The sequence below is a fragment of the Bubalus bubalis genome, chromosome 16 (genome assembly GCF_019923935.1).
Source record: "Bubalus bubalis isolate 160015118507 breed Murrah chromosome 16, NDDB_SH_1, whole genome shotgun sequence".
NCBI classification, from domain to species: domain Eukaryota; kingdom Metazoa; phylum Chordata; class Mammalia; order Artiodactyla; family Bovidae; genus Bubalus; species Bubalus bubalis.
The window spans coordinates 6,031,146-6,048,519 of record NC_059172.1 but is presented as its reverse complement, the minus strand read 5'-3'; the positions used below and the strand labels follow the sequence as shown (position 1 = coordinate 6,048,519).

General features: G+C 34.8%; 1 protein-coding gene across 1 annotated transcript; it reads right to left on the bottom strand.

Annotated features, from left to right (window-relative positions):
- Positions 1–10,810: 10,810 nt before the first annotated feature.
- Positions 10,811–11,749, bottom strand: LOC123464966 (olfactory receptor 10AG1-like). The gene has a single exon (XM_045162854.1). The coding sequence runs from the start codon at positions 11,747–11,749 to the stop codon at positions 10,811–10,813; it is 939 nt and encodes a 312-aa protein (XP_045018789.1).
- Positions 11,750–17,374: the final 5,625 nt, after the last annotated feature.

Sequence of the window (17,374 nt, the reverse complement as noted above, 5' to 3'; positions counted from 1 at the left end):
GTGTACCCCAATGTTCATCACAGCACTGTTTATAATAGCCAGGACATGGAAGCAACCTAGATGTCCATCAGCAGATGAATGGATAAGAAAGCAGTGGTACATATACACAATGGAGTATTACTCAGCCATTAAAAAGAATACATTTGAATCAGTTCTAATGAGGTGGATGAAACTGGAGCCTATTATACAGAGTGAAGTAAGCCAGAAAGAAAAACACCAATACAGTATACTAATGCATATATATGGAATTTAGAAAGATGGTAACAATAACCCTGCATACAAGACAGCAAAAGAGACACTAATGTATAGAACAGTCTTTTGGACTCTGTGGGAGAGAGAGAGGGTGGGATGATTTGGGAGAATGGCATTGAAATATGTATAATATCATGTATGAAACGAGTCGCCAGTCCAGGTTCGATGCACGATACTGGATGCTTGGGGCTGGTGCACTGGGACGACCCAGAGGGATGGTATGGGGAGGGAGGAGGGAGGAGGGCTCAGGATGGGGAACACATGTATACCTGTGGCAGATTCATTTTGATATATGGCAAAACCAATACAATATTGTAAAGTTAAATAAAATAAAATTAAGAGAAAAAAAATAAAACATTGAAATCTTAAAATAAATAAATAAATAAAACTACTTTTTCTGTAGATGTCTTGTCTTCTGCAGCTCCTTCTTGGCATAAAGTTTCCCCTCTGTGGGGGTAGAAACTTAACAGAGAAATGGCACTTTTTTCTCACATCAATAGTACTTTCTGGAAAAAAAAAAATAAAACTTTCAATGTATTGCATTTCATACCATTAGTAATTGCTGTAAATTTGCCTTCCTTAATTTTATTCCCATAATTCATTCAGATCTCATTTTTCACATCTTTAGAAAAATGTGTCACTTACTAATACATGACCGTGGTATGTTTGTTCTTTCCAATCCATTGCAGGGAAGGTTAGGTCCCTTTTCAGAAGTGGAACACTCTGTTCCTAGATTAACTTTGGTGGAAATTAAAGTATGTTGTATCTGCTGACAAAAATCTGGATAGGTTTATTCATGCTAGAATAGCTAGTCGGTTATCAGCATAGGTATCTAGCAGATTCAAAGTGAAAGACACCTTAAAAATAGCCTAAAGCCTGTTATGCAGAGTGAAGTAAGTCAGAAAGAGAAAGACAAATATCATATATTAGCGCACACACACACACACATATGTATATATGCCCAAGAAAAATGATACAGAAAAACAACCTATTTGCAAGGCAAATATAGACGCAGACATGGAGAACAGACCTGTGGAGACAGCGAGGGAAGGAGAGGGTGGAACGAACTGAAAGAGTAACATTGAGACATAAACTGCCACATGTAAAACAGATGGCTAGTGGGAAGTTGCTACATATATAAAACACAGGGAGCTCAATCTGATGCTCTGTGACAACCTGTGGGGTGGGGCGGGGGTGGGGGGGCAGTGGGGAGGAGGTTAAAGACAGACGGGGTATATGTACACTTATGGCTGATCTACTTTGTTGTGTGGCAGCACCAACACAACACTGTAAAGCAATTACCCTCCAATTAATAAATTAAAAAAAATAAACATTTAAACACAATTATTTAAGACAGGAAACCAAAAAAAGAAAAAAAAAAAAGCTCTCCTGTCAAAATGCTTTTTCTATTTCAGCTGCTTCCAGGCAGGAATGTAGGTAAAATTGTCAGGAATGAGGTTACAAGGCCAATATCCACTTCCGCTCATAAGCACATTTTTTTATTTCTGTTTAGAGATTCTTTGACAATTTGAAAACACTATCAGTGTTTCTAAAATTGCATTTCATTTTTGCATTTTAAATTTGCTTATCTTTATTACAGCATGTTCCTCATAAATTGGACCTATGTACTCTTTTCTAGGATTGACATGGTATCCGTGTCTTTTAGTGTCATGTTTATTTACAAACGAGAATTGCACTCATGATTTGTTTCAACTAAGTTTTACTTACAGGATGGAACAAATCGAATGTCCATCACCCATGTGAGTAAACTGATCTAATCCCTAATTCTATCATTAGGATAGTGAATTGAATATTTATCTGTTCAATTTAATATCACCATCACCTGAAAACAAATCTACAGTGTGAGACAATACCTCAAATGTATCAGTGTAACAAAATAAACATCTTACAGTCATATTAGAGCACACGTTTACAGTCAGTGATGAAGAAACCCTGGTTGTTTCCATCTAGGGGTCCCACTGTTCCTACTTCTTCTTTGTAGTTTCCTAATGGATCTTCAGCATGCAGAAACCTGAGATGCCAGACAGACAGAACATAAGGAAACAAATACACTATTCAGAGCCTCTGTACATAATAAACACATCACTTCTACCTTTATGCCACTGTAGAAACTAATCACCTGGTCCAATGTAGTTCTGAGAAGGTTAGGGAATGGTCTTCACTGTATATCAATAAAACAGATGTAATTGAAGAGCATAAAGCCAGACTTTGCCATAGTTCTCACTTTTGGTCACTAAAAAAAGGGTGTTATAGCATGCTGCAACATGAATACCTTTAGACTGAAGACTTAACATGACACATAATGGAATAAGTATTTATGGTACATATTTATGCATATGAATTTGTTTTATAGATATATTTGAGCCTAACAACACAATGTCATTATTATTTCCATTAGGCTTTGATGCTTAAATTAGCAATAGTATTGAGGCATAATCTTCATAACACAAAGCAAGACCTTAAAAATTCAATCAAAGTGATTATTTGAGATATACTTGACTTATAGCATTATATTAACTTCTGCTGTTCAACATAAATATATTTTAAATGATCATCACAATGTCTAGTTAATATCCATCACCACCCAAAGTTATGCGTTTTTTTTTCTTGTGATGTTAATTTTTTTAAATTTCTTTAGCAAGTTTCAAATATACATAATTATTTGACTATAGTCACCATGCTCTATTATATTTTCTTGGGCACCAAAGTCGATGTGGATGGTGAGCAGCCATGAAATTAAAAGGCATTTGTCCCTTGGAAGAAAAGCTATGACAAACCTAGACAGTGTATTAAAAAGCAGAGACATCATTTTGCTGACAAAGCTATGGTTTTTCCAGTAGTCACGTATGAATATGAGAGTTAGAAAATAAAGAAGGCTGAGCACTAACGAATTGATGCTTTCAAACTGTGGTGTTGGAGAAGACTTTTGAGGGTCCCTTGTACTGCAAGGAGATCAAACTGGTTAATCCTAAAGGAAATCAACCCTGAATATTCACTGGAAAGATTGGTGCTAAAGCTGAATTCCAATAAACTGGTCACCTCTCGCAAAGAGCTGGCTCATTGGAAAGACCTGATGCTGGGAAAGATTGAGGGCAAAAGGAGAAGGGGGCGATGGAGGATGCGATGGCATCACTGACTCAATGAACATGAGTTTAAACAAACTCCAGGAGATAGTGAAGGATAGGGAAGCCTGGTGTGCTGCAGTTCATAGGCTTGCAGAGTCAGACGCTACTTAGCCACTGAACACCACCACCACCATGCTGTACACTGATTGGATTGCTATACATTTTAATAGTGGTTTTATAAATATGACTAAATTTAAATTAACTGCCTTGATGTTTGTGTTTATTTCTCTTATATATATATATTTTGTTCATTGTTTTAATAGACTTTTAGTATTTATGTATCACCTAGACAGCATATTAAAAAGCAGAAACTTTGCCAACAAAGGTCCATCTATTCAAGGCTCAGAGAAGGTGATGGCACCCCACTCCAGTACTCTTGCCTGGAAAATCCCATGGATGGAGAAGCCTGGTAGGCTGCAGTCCATGGGGTCATAAAGAGTCGGACACGACTGAGCAACTGAACTGAACTGAACCATTTTTTTATCCAATGCTCCTTATTAACTTTTAGTTGTAACTGTAAAGTTTGCAAAATAAATATCTGCCTAATATAATCTATCATTAAATAAATTATATACTTTAATATGCAAAATGTTAAGATCATGAAAAGAAAATATTCTTATTTGTACAATCTTATTCCAAATCCTGAAAGATGATGCTGTGAAAATGCAGCACTCAATATGCCAGCAAATTTGGAAAACTCAGCAGTGGCCACAGGACTGGAAAAGGTCAGTTTTTATTCCAATTCCAAAGAAAGGCAATGCCAAAGAATGCTCAAACTACCGCACAATTGCACTCATCTCACATGCTAGTAAAGTAATGCTCAAAATTCTCCAAGCCAGCCTTCAGCAATATGTGAACCATGAACTTCCTGATGTTCAAGCTGGTTTTAGAAAAGGCAAAGGAAGCAGAGATCAAATTGCCAACATCAATGGATCATGGAAAAAGCAAGACAGTTCCAGAAAAAACATCTATTTCTGCTTTATTGACTATGCCAAAGCATTTGACTGTGTGGATCACAATAAACTGTGGGAAATTCTGAAAGAGATGGGAATACCAGACCACCTGATCTGCCTCGTGAGAAATTTGTATGCACGTCAGGAAGCAACAGTTAGAACTGGACATGGAACAATAGACTGGTTCCAAATAGGAAAAGGAGTTCGTCAAGGCTGTATATTGTCACCCTGCTTATTTAACTTATATGCAGAGTACATCATGAGAAATGCTGGATTGGAAGAAACACAAGCTGGAATCAAGATTGCCGGGAGAAATACCAATAACCTCAGATATGCAGGTGACACCACCCTTATGGCAGAAAGTGAAGAGGAACTCAAAAGCCTCTTGATGAAAGTGAAAGTGGAGAGTGAAAAAGTTGGCTTAAAGCTCAACATTCATAAAACGAAGATCATGGCATCCAGTCCCATCACTTCATGGGAAATAGATGGGGGAACAGTGGAAACAGTGTCAGACTTTATTTTTCTGGGCTCCAAAATCACTACAGATGGTGACTGCAGCCACGAAATTAAAAGACGCTTACTCCTTGGAAGGAAAGTTATGACCAACCTAGATAGCATATTCAAAAGCAGAGACATTACCTTGCCAACAAAGGTTCGTCTAGTGAAGGCTATGGTTTTTCCTGTGGTCATGTATGGATGTGAGAGTTGGACTGTGAAGAAGGCTGAGCACCAAAGAATTGATGCTTTTGAACTGTGGTGCTGGAGAAGACTCTTGAGAGTCCCTTGGACTGCAAGGAGATCCAACCAGTCCATTCTGAAGGAGATCAGCCCTGGGATTTCTTTGGAAGGAATGATGCTAAAGCTGAAACCTCAGTACTTTGGCCACCTCATGCGAAGAGTTGACTCATTGGAAAAGACTCTGATGCTGGGAGGGATTGGGGGCAGGGGAAAAAGGGGACGACAGAGGATGAGATGGCTGGATGGCATCACTGACTCGATGGACGTGAGTCTCAGTGAACTCTGGTAGTTGGTGATGGACAGGGAGGCCTGGCGTGCTGTGATTCATGGGGTCGCAAAGAGTCGGACACGACTGAGTGACTGATCTGATCTGATTCGGTCTTTTGCTTTGTATTATTGCCTTACACTTACTCTTTTTGAATTAATTTTTGTTGGAATACTGTTGATTTACAATGTTATTTAGCTTCCACCATACAGCGGAGTGAATCAGTGATCCATATACATTCTTTGACTCTTTTTAAGATTCTCTTCCCATATAGATTATTACAGAGTACTGAGTAGAGTTCCTGTGCTATACAGAAGGTCTTACTAGCTATCTATTTAGACAGGTTAGCATGTATATTTCAATCCCAATCTGTCAGTTTACCCCTCCCCTTCCACCTTTCCCTCTTGGTAACCTGAAGTTTGTTTGCAATATGTGTGATTCTATTTCTTCTTTGTAAAGAGATTTATTTGTACCAGTTTAATAGATCCCATATATATATGATATGATATGATATGATATGATACTTTTCTTTCTCTGTCACTTCACTCAGTTTAACAATCTCTAGGTCCATCTGTGTCACTGCAAATGGTATTATTTCTTTCTTATGACTGAGTATTATTCATATATATATATATATGTAGCACATTTATTCTTTAATTTATAAACACCATGATACTTCTTTTTTTTGTTTTCAATTGTTATTTATTATTTGATGGACATTTTAAAATATGAAAAATGTTAATATTGGTCATCTTATTTTCTGTTTTATGATCTGTTCATTCTTTGTGTTGATCCAAATTATTTTAATCTGTGTTATTTTCTTCTACTTGAAGAGCTTCCTTTTACATTCTCATTTGCAAATATGCTTGTGATATATTTTTCCCTTTAGTTTGTATATTGATGTTTTTATTCTTAAAGTTCACTTTCTGTTTTGTGGGATAATTTTGTTAGAAAAATCATTCTAGTTTGATATTTGTTTTATCCAGTTCTTTAAAGACGTAATCTGTTCTTCAATCATAAATAGTTTCCAAATTGAAATCTGCATCAAACAAATCTGTCCCATTGTTATGCTTTGTATTTAATCCTGGTTGCTTCTGGGTTTATCTTATTTTTTTTTTTTTTTTTTTAGGTGTGTGTGTATGAAGGAGGTATTTGTTGGGCTCTCTATCACATATCACTGAGGTCTTTATCAATCACTGTCTGAATTCTGCACTGTTATGAAAAGGCATGCTGTCCAGTAAAATAAATCCTCTCACTTTACTGTTCTTCAGGAGTGCCTTGGCAATAATTGCTTGTCTTTATATACACAATTTAGAATCAGCCAAGTCACACACACACTCCCCATACACCACCTCACCCACCCATACACCAAAGGAATTTTATCCTAATTTATGGAATTTCTGTATCATTGAATTGAATTATATCAGGAAAAATTGACATCTTTTAAATATTGAGTTTTCCAGTATATAAAAATGTTATAGCAATCCATTTAGTTCCTTATCTGAAATTTCTCTCAAATTATTTTCTAGTTTACTAAATAAACTTCCTACAGGTTTTTCATTTCCATTACTTTTAAAATTTTCATATCTTTGTTCCTATTTAAATACTATTTTAAATGTCTACTTATTTTTTGCTTTTCAGTGTGGAAATAAGGGCTTCCTAGGTGGTGCTAGTGGTAAAGAACTTGCCTGCCAATGCAGGAGACAGAGGAGATGTGGGTTTGATCCCTAGATCAGGAGGATTCCTTGGAGGAAGGCATGACAACCAACCCCAGTATTCTTGCCTGTAGAATTCCATGGACCGAGGAGCCAGGCAGGCTACAGTCCATAGGGTCACAGAGAGTTGAACACGACTGAAGTGACTTAGCATGCATGCACATATGAAAACAAGTTGATTTGTGTTTGTTGATTCTGTATCCAGTACACATGTTGAATTCATTTATTATGTCTAATAACTTCATTGTAGATTATTAAATATTTTCTGCATATTCATATATAACGTCTTCCAACAATTAGGTTAATAAAACCCTGGTGGCTCAGATGGTAAAGAATCTGCCTGCAGTGTGGGAGAACCAGGCTTGATCCCTGGGTTGGGAAGATCCCCTGGAGAAGTAAATGGCTACCCACTCCAGTATTCTTGCCTGGAGAATTCCATAGACAGAGGAGCCTGGCAAGATATAGTCCACTGGGTCGCAAAGAGTCAGACATGACTGAGTGACTAACACTTTACAATGTTCACATATACATTTTATTCTTTCTCTCTCTCTCTTTTTTCACTGTATAGGCTAGTATCTCTAGTAAAATGTTGGGGGGAAAAAAAAACTGTAAGAGAGAAAAATCCCTTTCCTTGGTTCAAATTGCAGAAAGATGTGTTTCAATATTTTTTAATTTAATTGTGTTTGTTAGCCCTATTGTTGAGATTAAAAAAAATTACTTTAGTGTCATCCTTTACTGAAAGCATTCTTTAACTTCTTATTTCCCAAACTTAAGTTAAATACCATTCGAATATTACAAGTTCAATGTGGATCATTTTACTGTATGATTTATTTTATGCTTTTATGCTAAATTACTTTATTATTTGTCTATTTACAGTTTATTCCCCTAGATTATGAAATTTCAGTGAAAACTGGATTTTTCTTCTCTGTAATGCATCATTGTAACTACACGATATAGTTATGTGAAGCTTTTTTAGACATGAAAACCAAATCAGTCACCATATGAATTCTCTTTATTGATGACAGTCAATGTTATATGGAAGAGAACAACCATGCAGCTGATCCCTGCCTCAGTACTTAACAATGTACGGGATACAATCGAATGATATTATTCTAAATTGTAAATTTTGGACATAATTTGCTGTAAAGTAACAGAATATTGAAACAGAGGACTTTAAAATGGCTACAAAATCAACTTTTAAATTTCACTTCATTCCTTTCAATGGGTAATATGTAATACCCACAGTAGTCATCTGTGACTGTTATCTGCACATTATCTCCTCTGAAATGATTGCTGTAATTTTGGTGTGCTTTTTAGATGTCTTTTTGGATGACATGATACCTACTCAAAGAAGAGAACTAGCTGATGGATGAATTATGGTCTTATGAAAAACAATTTAAACACATAATATAATAAGAAAAAGATTTAAAAGAAAATATAAAAGAAAAAAACCTTCCTCAGATTGCATCATTTCCCAATCATTTCGACTGAAAATGATCCAGTGTACTGTCTGTAGTTCAACTCTTTCCATTTGAAGAAATACAAGATCTTTTTTTAATAGTTTTTTTTATTTGTTTTGTTTAATATAATGATTCTATCTTATCAAGTATCATCCTTTACAACCAGAAAAACTTGGGAAAATAATATACTTGCCAGGGTCCAGCCCCGGTGGATCCAGGGATTTCAAAGGGGAGACGGCTTTGGCGATCAGGATACAATAGAATTAAAGATATAAAGAATGGTTAAATAAGGATAGCTCAGTGAGAAAATTCAGTGGAGAAAAGAGGCTGAATAACTTGGTTTACGTGGAAAGCTAATAAAATTCCAAAATAAGGAATTTGGGTCACCTACGTAGGCTGCAGGCGCCTTCCCGTTCTCCTGAAGGAGAGGAGACACTAAGGCTTCCTCGGTCAGATCTTAGAAGCCCAGGCGTAGTTAGTAGGCTTGACGAGCCTCCACGTTCCAGATCGGAATTCAGCCAGAAGGTGGGAGAAAGAACGACATGGGGAGATCAAGTTTCAGTGAACAAGCCTGCACTTTATTTTCCAAAGTAGTTTTTATACCTTAAGTTGTGCATAGAGGATAATGGGGGAAGGGGTGGAGTCATGCAAGGACAGCAGTCCTTGATCCTAATCGAAGCCAGGCTTTCTTCCTGCACTTATTATATGCAAAAGTTTAGGTGATTTACATCATCTTCTGGCCAGGGGCCTATCAACATTTTAAGATTCTTTCTTCAGAAAACTTATTTTTCTCTAAAGGTGATTATTCTAAAGTAAGGCACCACCCTCCAAAAGCATTAGATAAAGTTGCATTCCTATAGGGCAAAGGTGTGTTGGGCTATAACAAGAAAAAGAATTAACTCAAGGGTCCAAGGTTACAAACATTAAAGCTACTCCTTACATTCCTATACACCAATTATATTAATCAATACACTGCCAGGGACACAGTAGGTAAGGGATATGGAAACTTAGCAGCAAACATTGGCCCAACAAGTGAAAAACCCTTCACCAATACAATTTCTAATCAACCTTTTAACTGCTCAAAGGAATCTGTATTTAGACAGTTTAGAATATCTCATGCCTCTCACAGTTGGGAGGCTCTGAACAATCACATGTGGCCAGAAGAACCTATTCAGGCAGGCTAGAGGATTTCCAAAGGAGTTTGCAGGTTGAAACATTGAAACACTCTTGTCATGCCCAGGAACTTTATTAACTGGAGCTGTAAGTTAACTCTTTTTTCAGAGAGAAGTGGTGGGGGACAGCCCCCGTAAAGTCAGAGGTGTAGGTGAGAGCACAAAGCAGAAAGTAGGCAGACTCTGGTTTTGGGGGTAGATGCTTAAGAATTTCCAGGGGACTCCTGAGGCTCCATCCCGCCTTTGCGTATGCCGAGCCTCCTTCCTCATGACCTTTGCCATGGCGGAGTTCCTCACGCTGGCTCCCGGCATATACTACATGTTTACGTATTTTTATTTTAATTTCAATTATGTACTTCACCAAAAGAATAAAAAAAAAGAGTTCTTAGAGAATGGATAACACTATATGGACACAAAATGACTAAATCCTGTACATCTTATATCTCCAAACAGCAAACATGAATTAATGTTTTTTGCATTAGTAAAAATTAAGATAACAAATTATCAAGATGCTAGTAGCATGATTGGGCTACATAAACAAAGCATATCTACAAAGAAGAATTCAGAGAGAAGCAGAGGGTAAAAATTTAGTGCCACACTACAAAATTCAAGGGTCATTATGCAGAGTTTTGTTTTTAATCTTACAGAAGGATCAAATTGAAGTCGTTGAAAGGTAAAATGTCTAAAGTTAAAAGCACATAGCTATTTAACAGCTGTTCTCCAAAGTTTTGCCATCTGTACTATCTAAAAACATCATGAAAAGAAAAAAAAAGTGTATGGTAGTTATATGAACAGGAAAGCACAAAAATATCTATGGTTTTAGGGGAAAAGGTAGATAAGTGATACCATATTTTCTCATAATATTGCAAATCACCAGTAAATTTGTGGACTGAATATAAGATTGCCTAAATACATAGTTTCTTATCAGCAAGACGCCATAATATAATCCTGATATTAGAAAATTCAGCATAAAACAATAAGACTAGGAATGAATAAACATAATAAATCTATTAATCATGTGGAAAAAGCAAACTATTTCTGATTATACAATGACAAAATTAAATAGGAAAACAGAAAATGAATTTAAATCAAGCCTCTAATGCTTTACATTAAGGTATAAGTTTTCTTAACGCTGTCAAGACATCCTTATTTCTCAGAGTGTATATCAGGGGGTTAAACATCGGGGTGATAACAGTATAGAAAAGTGAGAGAAATTTGTCTGTTCTGGAAGAATTTTTGGATTTAGGTCGTAAATATGTAACGATTGCAGATCCAAAGAATAAAGTCACAACCATGACATGAGATGAGCAGGTGGAGAAAGCCTTTGCTCTTCCCGTTGCCGATGGCAACTTCAGGATGGTGGAGGTGATTCTACCGTAGGAGCCAAGTATCAGCAGAAAAGGGACCATGACAAACAGCACAGCAACTGTAAAGACCAGCATCTCGTTCAGAAACGTGTCCCCACAGGCCAGCTTCAGTACCGGGGGGATGTCACAGAAGTAGTGATTGATTTGGTGGGACCTACAAAAGGACAGAGAGAAAATCTGGCTTGCCTGCCCTATCTCAATCGGAATGCCAGTGACCCAGCAGGCAGCCACCAGCTGGACACAGACCTTGTGGTTCATGACCAGAGGATAGTGCAGGGGGCTACAAATGGCCACGTAGCGGTCATAGGCCATCACTGTGAGAAGCAGGCACTCTATGTTTCCAAATATAAGAACAAAACTCATCTGTGTTGCACAAGCAAACAAAGAAATATGTCTTTTCTGAGTCCAGAGGTTTATGAGCATTCTAGGAAGAGTGGCAGACACATAACAGATTTCCAAGAAGGAAAAATTACCAAGGAAAAAGTACATGGGGGTCTGGAGAGTCTGGTCTGTCCCAGTTATGAAAATAATGATGCCATTTCCCATCAGAGTTATCACATAGGTAAACAGAAACATCACAAAAAGAAACATTTGGAGATTGGGAATGTCAGAAAATCCCAAAAGAACAAATCCCATCGTTGAAGTGAGATTCACATTCACTAGATATTTTTGAGGTTCCATCTGTGAAAATAGCACAGTTAGACATTTATCATTTTTGTTTCATAATTTCTATAAATTAAAGGGATTTAGGGGAATAATTAATAGTACATAAGATTTCTATTCTCTATTAATGCCTAGTATTTTATATCCTGGACTCAACATAACTGAAGTTTAATGGGGAATATGTATGCTAAATTCTAAATATAAAAGCATAAGTTACAATTCAAGGTTTAACTTTAAATAAAAGTGATATCTTTAAGAATTATGCACTTTCATTTTGAATCTGTTTGTGTGCAGAGCAAAATCTATGCGTTTTACTTTTATTAAAAAAGCAAAATTCTGAAGCAGAAATATTTGCATCCCACTTTCTCAGTGGTAGGGCATCACCAAATTCTGTAATGCATTTTTCAGGAATTTCCCAACTCTTCTATTAGAACTTTTTCAAGAATAAAGCATGCCTTTCTTTCCATATTCTGCAATGATAGCTCTTACTTCTTGTGTGTGCACTTTATCTGAGACCATTCTGACTGGCTTTATCTACTAAAATAAGCACATAGCCATCAGGCATTATAAAGCAGGAACATTCATTTATATTTTACAAGGATGCGGCTTATGTCTGACAGTGTTCTTGACTTATCAGCTATTTAATTAATAATGACAAACTTGAAGGAATTACATTGATGATATGATTTTTGAAACTCTGCCTGGTAAATCTATTCTAAAATCTCTTTGATGTACCAGAGGTCGCTTTCATTTAAAAATTATCATGCTAATAATATATATATATATATATATATATATATATAAAAGATGCAGCACATGAAAATTAAAACTGAAAACTATAAATTATTTAAAATATGGCTAATACACAGTTGTCAAAAATATCAAAAGCAAAAATATATATTTTAGCTAGGAGGTAGGTAAGCAAGTATGGTTTAGTGAGTAATTAGTGAGACCTACAGACACTCAAATTTCTTCTATATTGAGATATACTTGGAAAATATAAGAACTTTTTTTTCTTCTTTTTTTTTAATTTTTATTTTATTTTTTAACTATACAATATTGTATTGGTTTTGCCATATATCAAAATGAATCCACCACAGGTATACAATGGACTATTACTCAGCCATTAAAAAGAATACATTTGAATCAGTTCTAATATAAGAATTTTAAAAGAAAGGTGATTAGTAAGCTATAGCTTTAAATAGTAAGTAGGAAATTGGAAAACACAAATGATTTTAACTGTGCTACTCTTGTGTTAGTAAGCTACTTGCAATAGCATAGTATTGAATTGTGTTAATGTTATGGTATATTGATATTATAGATGAAGAAACGAGAGCTCAAAAGTTTACATGATTAAACTAAGAAAAAAAAAAAAGATGTTCTCTTAGACTTCCAGGATTCATGAGCATTGTGAGAAGGGTAACATTTCCACAGCTATTTCCAAAAGGAAAGAACTGTCAGGGAAAGAATACATAGAAATGTAGGGGTCAAGACCTACTTTTGTTATTAGAATTATGGTTCTATTGCCCATCAAAACAATGATATACCTAGCTAAAAACAACCCAAATAGAAGTCACTGGAGATGGTGAACATCAGCAAAGACCCAGAGAAGAAATTCCCTCAATTTAGTTAGATTTTATCCTGGTATATTTATTTTGGCTTTTTTGTTTTCCATTGCTCTTCTTTTTTTGTTGTCTTCTCTTTTTTGTGTTTCCTCTGTAGAGAAAGGCTTAGCATTTGCTTTCACTACTTCATCCCCAACTTTTCTTGTTCTTCAGTGTTAAATAAATTATAATTTCTAATTGTACAAGTCCAGCATTTTGATAGTTAAATTTTCAATATATACCATGAACAAGATTCATGGTAAGATGAAATTTTTTGCATGTTATTCTCAACAGTGAGCCATTTAGAAAAAAACAACGACTCTGTGTACTGTCTCTAAATCATCTACACTATACATCTTTCTTGTAAATGTTTAAGTGTTTATTAAGGGAAATAGATATTAATGCTCAAATACTGCTATTTTTGAACTCAAGTCTCCATTACTTGGAAAAATTCAAATTATTAAGAAGATGTATGATGATATTCCATATCAGTTTGTTATTGGTCATATTACCATCTCTACCCTATCTACTTCAGTTAGGTCTGTATATTTAATATTAATTAGCAGGTTAAATCATGTAAGTAATATAAAATCAGTATTGAACTCAAAATTATTTCATTATATTAATTTAAGAGCATTTATTTTTTCTTAAAATAGATGTTCCTTGAATTCCCCAGAACTTGCAATTTTATGAACTACATTGTTTTATATTCCTTTCAGTTCAGTCGCTCAGTCGTGTCTGACTCTTTGCAATTCAGTGAACTGCAGCACACCAGGCTTCCCTGTTCATCATCAATTTCTGGAGCTTGCTAAAATTCATGTCCATTTAGTCAGTGATGCCATCCAACCACCTCATCCTCCGTGTTCCCCTTCTCCTCCTGCCTTCAGTCTTTCCCAGCATCAGGGTATTTTCTAATAAGTCAGTTCTTCACATCTGGTGGCCCAAGTATAGGAGCTTCAGCTTCAGCATCAGTCTTTGTTTTATATTAAATCTCTTCTTAAAGTATCATCATTTGCAGATGAATGTTGATATATGGCAAAACCAATACAATATTGTAAAGTCAAAAAATAAAATTAAATTAAAAAAAATCATCAGGATTCTAATTAATTTAAAAATGCCCATTAAAATATATTGGTTCAAAAAGAAGTTATCTCCCCACGTTATATAAAATATATCAGTTATTCAAGTCTTTAGCATTTCAAATACTTTAATATTATTATTAAATATTTTTAACTATAAACTATATTTGATCTAGTCAGAAATACGTGGAAGTTCCTTTAACATATCACTCTTGCTATTATATATTAAGTATTACATTTTAAAATAAAAGTTATAAACTAAAGCTTACAAGAATATAAAATAGTTCATATTTACCATTCTTATATAATATGATGCTGATTTTATCTCACCGTAGAGGATATAAATAATTATATTAGTTTATGAGAAATCACAATTTAATCAGACATTCAACTTACCTTTAAAATATTCCATTCTTTCCAAAATAAAGGGCTCTTTAATAAGGTTTCTCTACCCCATGAGATCTCTTTGACCAGTCATGTTACATTTCCAATTAAAAGCATCATTTGGCACACTATGATTTCTTTTATTTTTCCCAGGTAGTTCTCACTCCACCCAGAGTACTTTCTCTTCAGCCTCTCCATGGACTAGAGTGCACAGCATACTTGATAAAAGTTAATTAATTAATTAATTTCATTTCTGTTTATAAAATGCTTATGAATATCCAAGGTTTCAGCACCATTTGGTTCAAAGGTTATTTTCTTTCTATTAAATAATTTGTGTAGAAAAAAAAAATGAATAAGGTGCTGAGCAGTATAACTGGAGACCATCTAAAACTGACACACACCGAATTCAAATGCTGTCATGAACACTCTACTGTGAGCCTCTTTCTGTTAACACTGAGCTTGCAGCACAGTTTCCTGAACATGTTTTTCTTATACCCTCCTATATTATATTCTTAATTGCTATTTAGGGTCCTGCACATGTAATTGCCCAGATGATAAATACTATTTTAATCTTTTTTTTTAAATATAAATTTATTATTTTAATTGGAGGTTAATTACTTTACAATATTGTATTGGTTTTGCCATACATCGACAGGAATCCGCCACGGGTATACATGTGTTCCCCATCCTGAACCCCTCTCCCTCCTCCATCCCAGTACCATCCCTCTGGGTCATCTCAATGCCCTTATATGTTATTGATTCTTCCCTAGGCACCAGGGAGAACTAAGAGATAGATAGATGCTGTATTATTATTCCTAGAATAAAAAAAAAAAATTAGAATCACGGATAACAGAGGTTTTATTTTCTCAATTTCACATTTCTAGTGTGAATGAAGTTGTAAGGGAAAATAATACCAAAACTTTGTAGAGGATAAAATAACTTGAATTCTCCAACTGAGATAGTATAGAAAAGATACGACCTGTGTCTTCTGGGCTTCAGTTCTGGGAAAAAAAAAATTATTCCCAACACCTAGATTGTTTCAAAAATGTTGATTTGTATCCAGTCATGTTACTTATTAGTAAACAGTGGCTTCTAAGGGTTTATAACTACAAACATAAAATATTTCCCTGAGACGGAGCTCTGATAGTAGTATTATAACAGAGTGACTATGAAGCTAATAACAGAGTATCAGGGATCATGTGGAAGACATCACGGAAGGTGCCTGAGGAGTGCGTGATGTGAGAAACCAGCCAGGTCTGAGCTACTGCAGGTGCATAACCAAAAAGCAACTGCGCTGGAAGGAGTTCTAAAGTCTCATAATTAGCACAGTATAGGATTATGCATGGATAGAGGACATTTCTGATGCCATAGAAAATAAAATTCAGAAAAAAGACACAAATTTATCATCCAATACCAAAATACCATAACATATTTGCAAAATATAGACTTTTAAATTAATTTTATTGGAACAGCATGGTAGCTTTAAAATAGGAAAGCTTTACATAATGCATAGGTTTAAATAGTGTAGAAAATGAGTGAAATAATGAAAGCATTCTAAATTAAAATTTGTTATAATCTTGAAGCAAGAAAACTTTGACTTTGGCTCAAAATTAAAATTCAGGACACAAAACATGAAAAAAAAAAAAAACTACATAAAAGTAGGTAATTCTACTTGATGGAAATGAGCATGCACCAAAAATAAAGTTAAACTAGTAGGGTAAAGTTTTGGAAAAAATATGTCATATCTCAGATAGATTTTTATTTTCCATTACAAAAAGATATTTTTTAGTTATCAAGGACACGTCTAAAGTGAATTAGAAAATGATACAAATAGTTTAAGGAACACTTCACAGAAAACAGAGGGAAACGATTGTTTAAAAATGGGAAGATACTCAACTTGTTAATGAACAAGGAATAAAATGTAACTGTACAGAGATTTAGTTGTTAAAAATAATCTGATATTTTTCTATGTAGTTTTCTGGGAAAACACATTAGACTAATTATATTGAGAAAAACTGATAGAAATTAAAATTTATCTTATAATAAAAATAGCATACCAAATTGGCAAAATAAGAGCATTAAAAAAAAAATCTGCTATTGGACTACTACTGACAGAATTTTGAGAAAGAAATATGGATTTTTATTAATACATTATAATAGAATGGGAAAATCTTCTAAGGGTTTACACATTTACATATTTCGAAAGTGAAATAACAAGAGTTATAGTACATGTTTCTATATTGTTAAAGCAAAAAAAGTTTTTTCTCAATTGACTCAGAATTAGAATGCAGAACCCCAAAGCTGAAAAATCTACACAAAAATAAATAATTCTACTTTGTACAACCTTACACTAAAAGTAAAATTAAAATGTTTTGATAAAGATGACAAAACATAATACCTCACCTAAAGTGCTATTTGCTTTTATTAATAACCTCCACTTACATATCAGGAAGTCAAAATAAAACAAAAGTAGGAAAATGAACCAAATAGTTAAGTAGCAGTTCACAGAAAAGGGAGGAAAATCATCATTTAGAAATAGGGATGAAATCTCAATTGCATTCAAGATAAGGGAATGA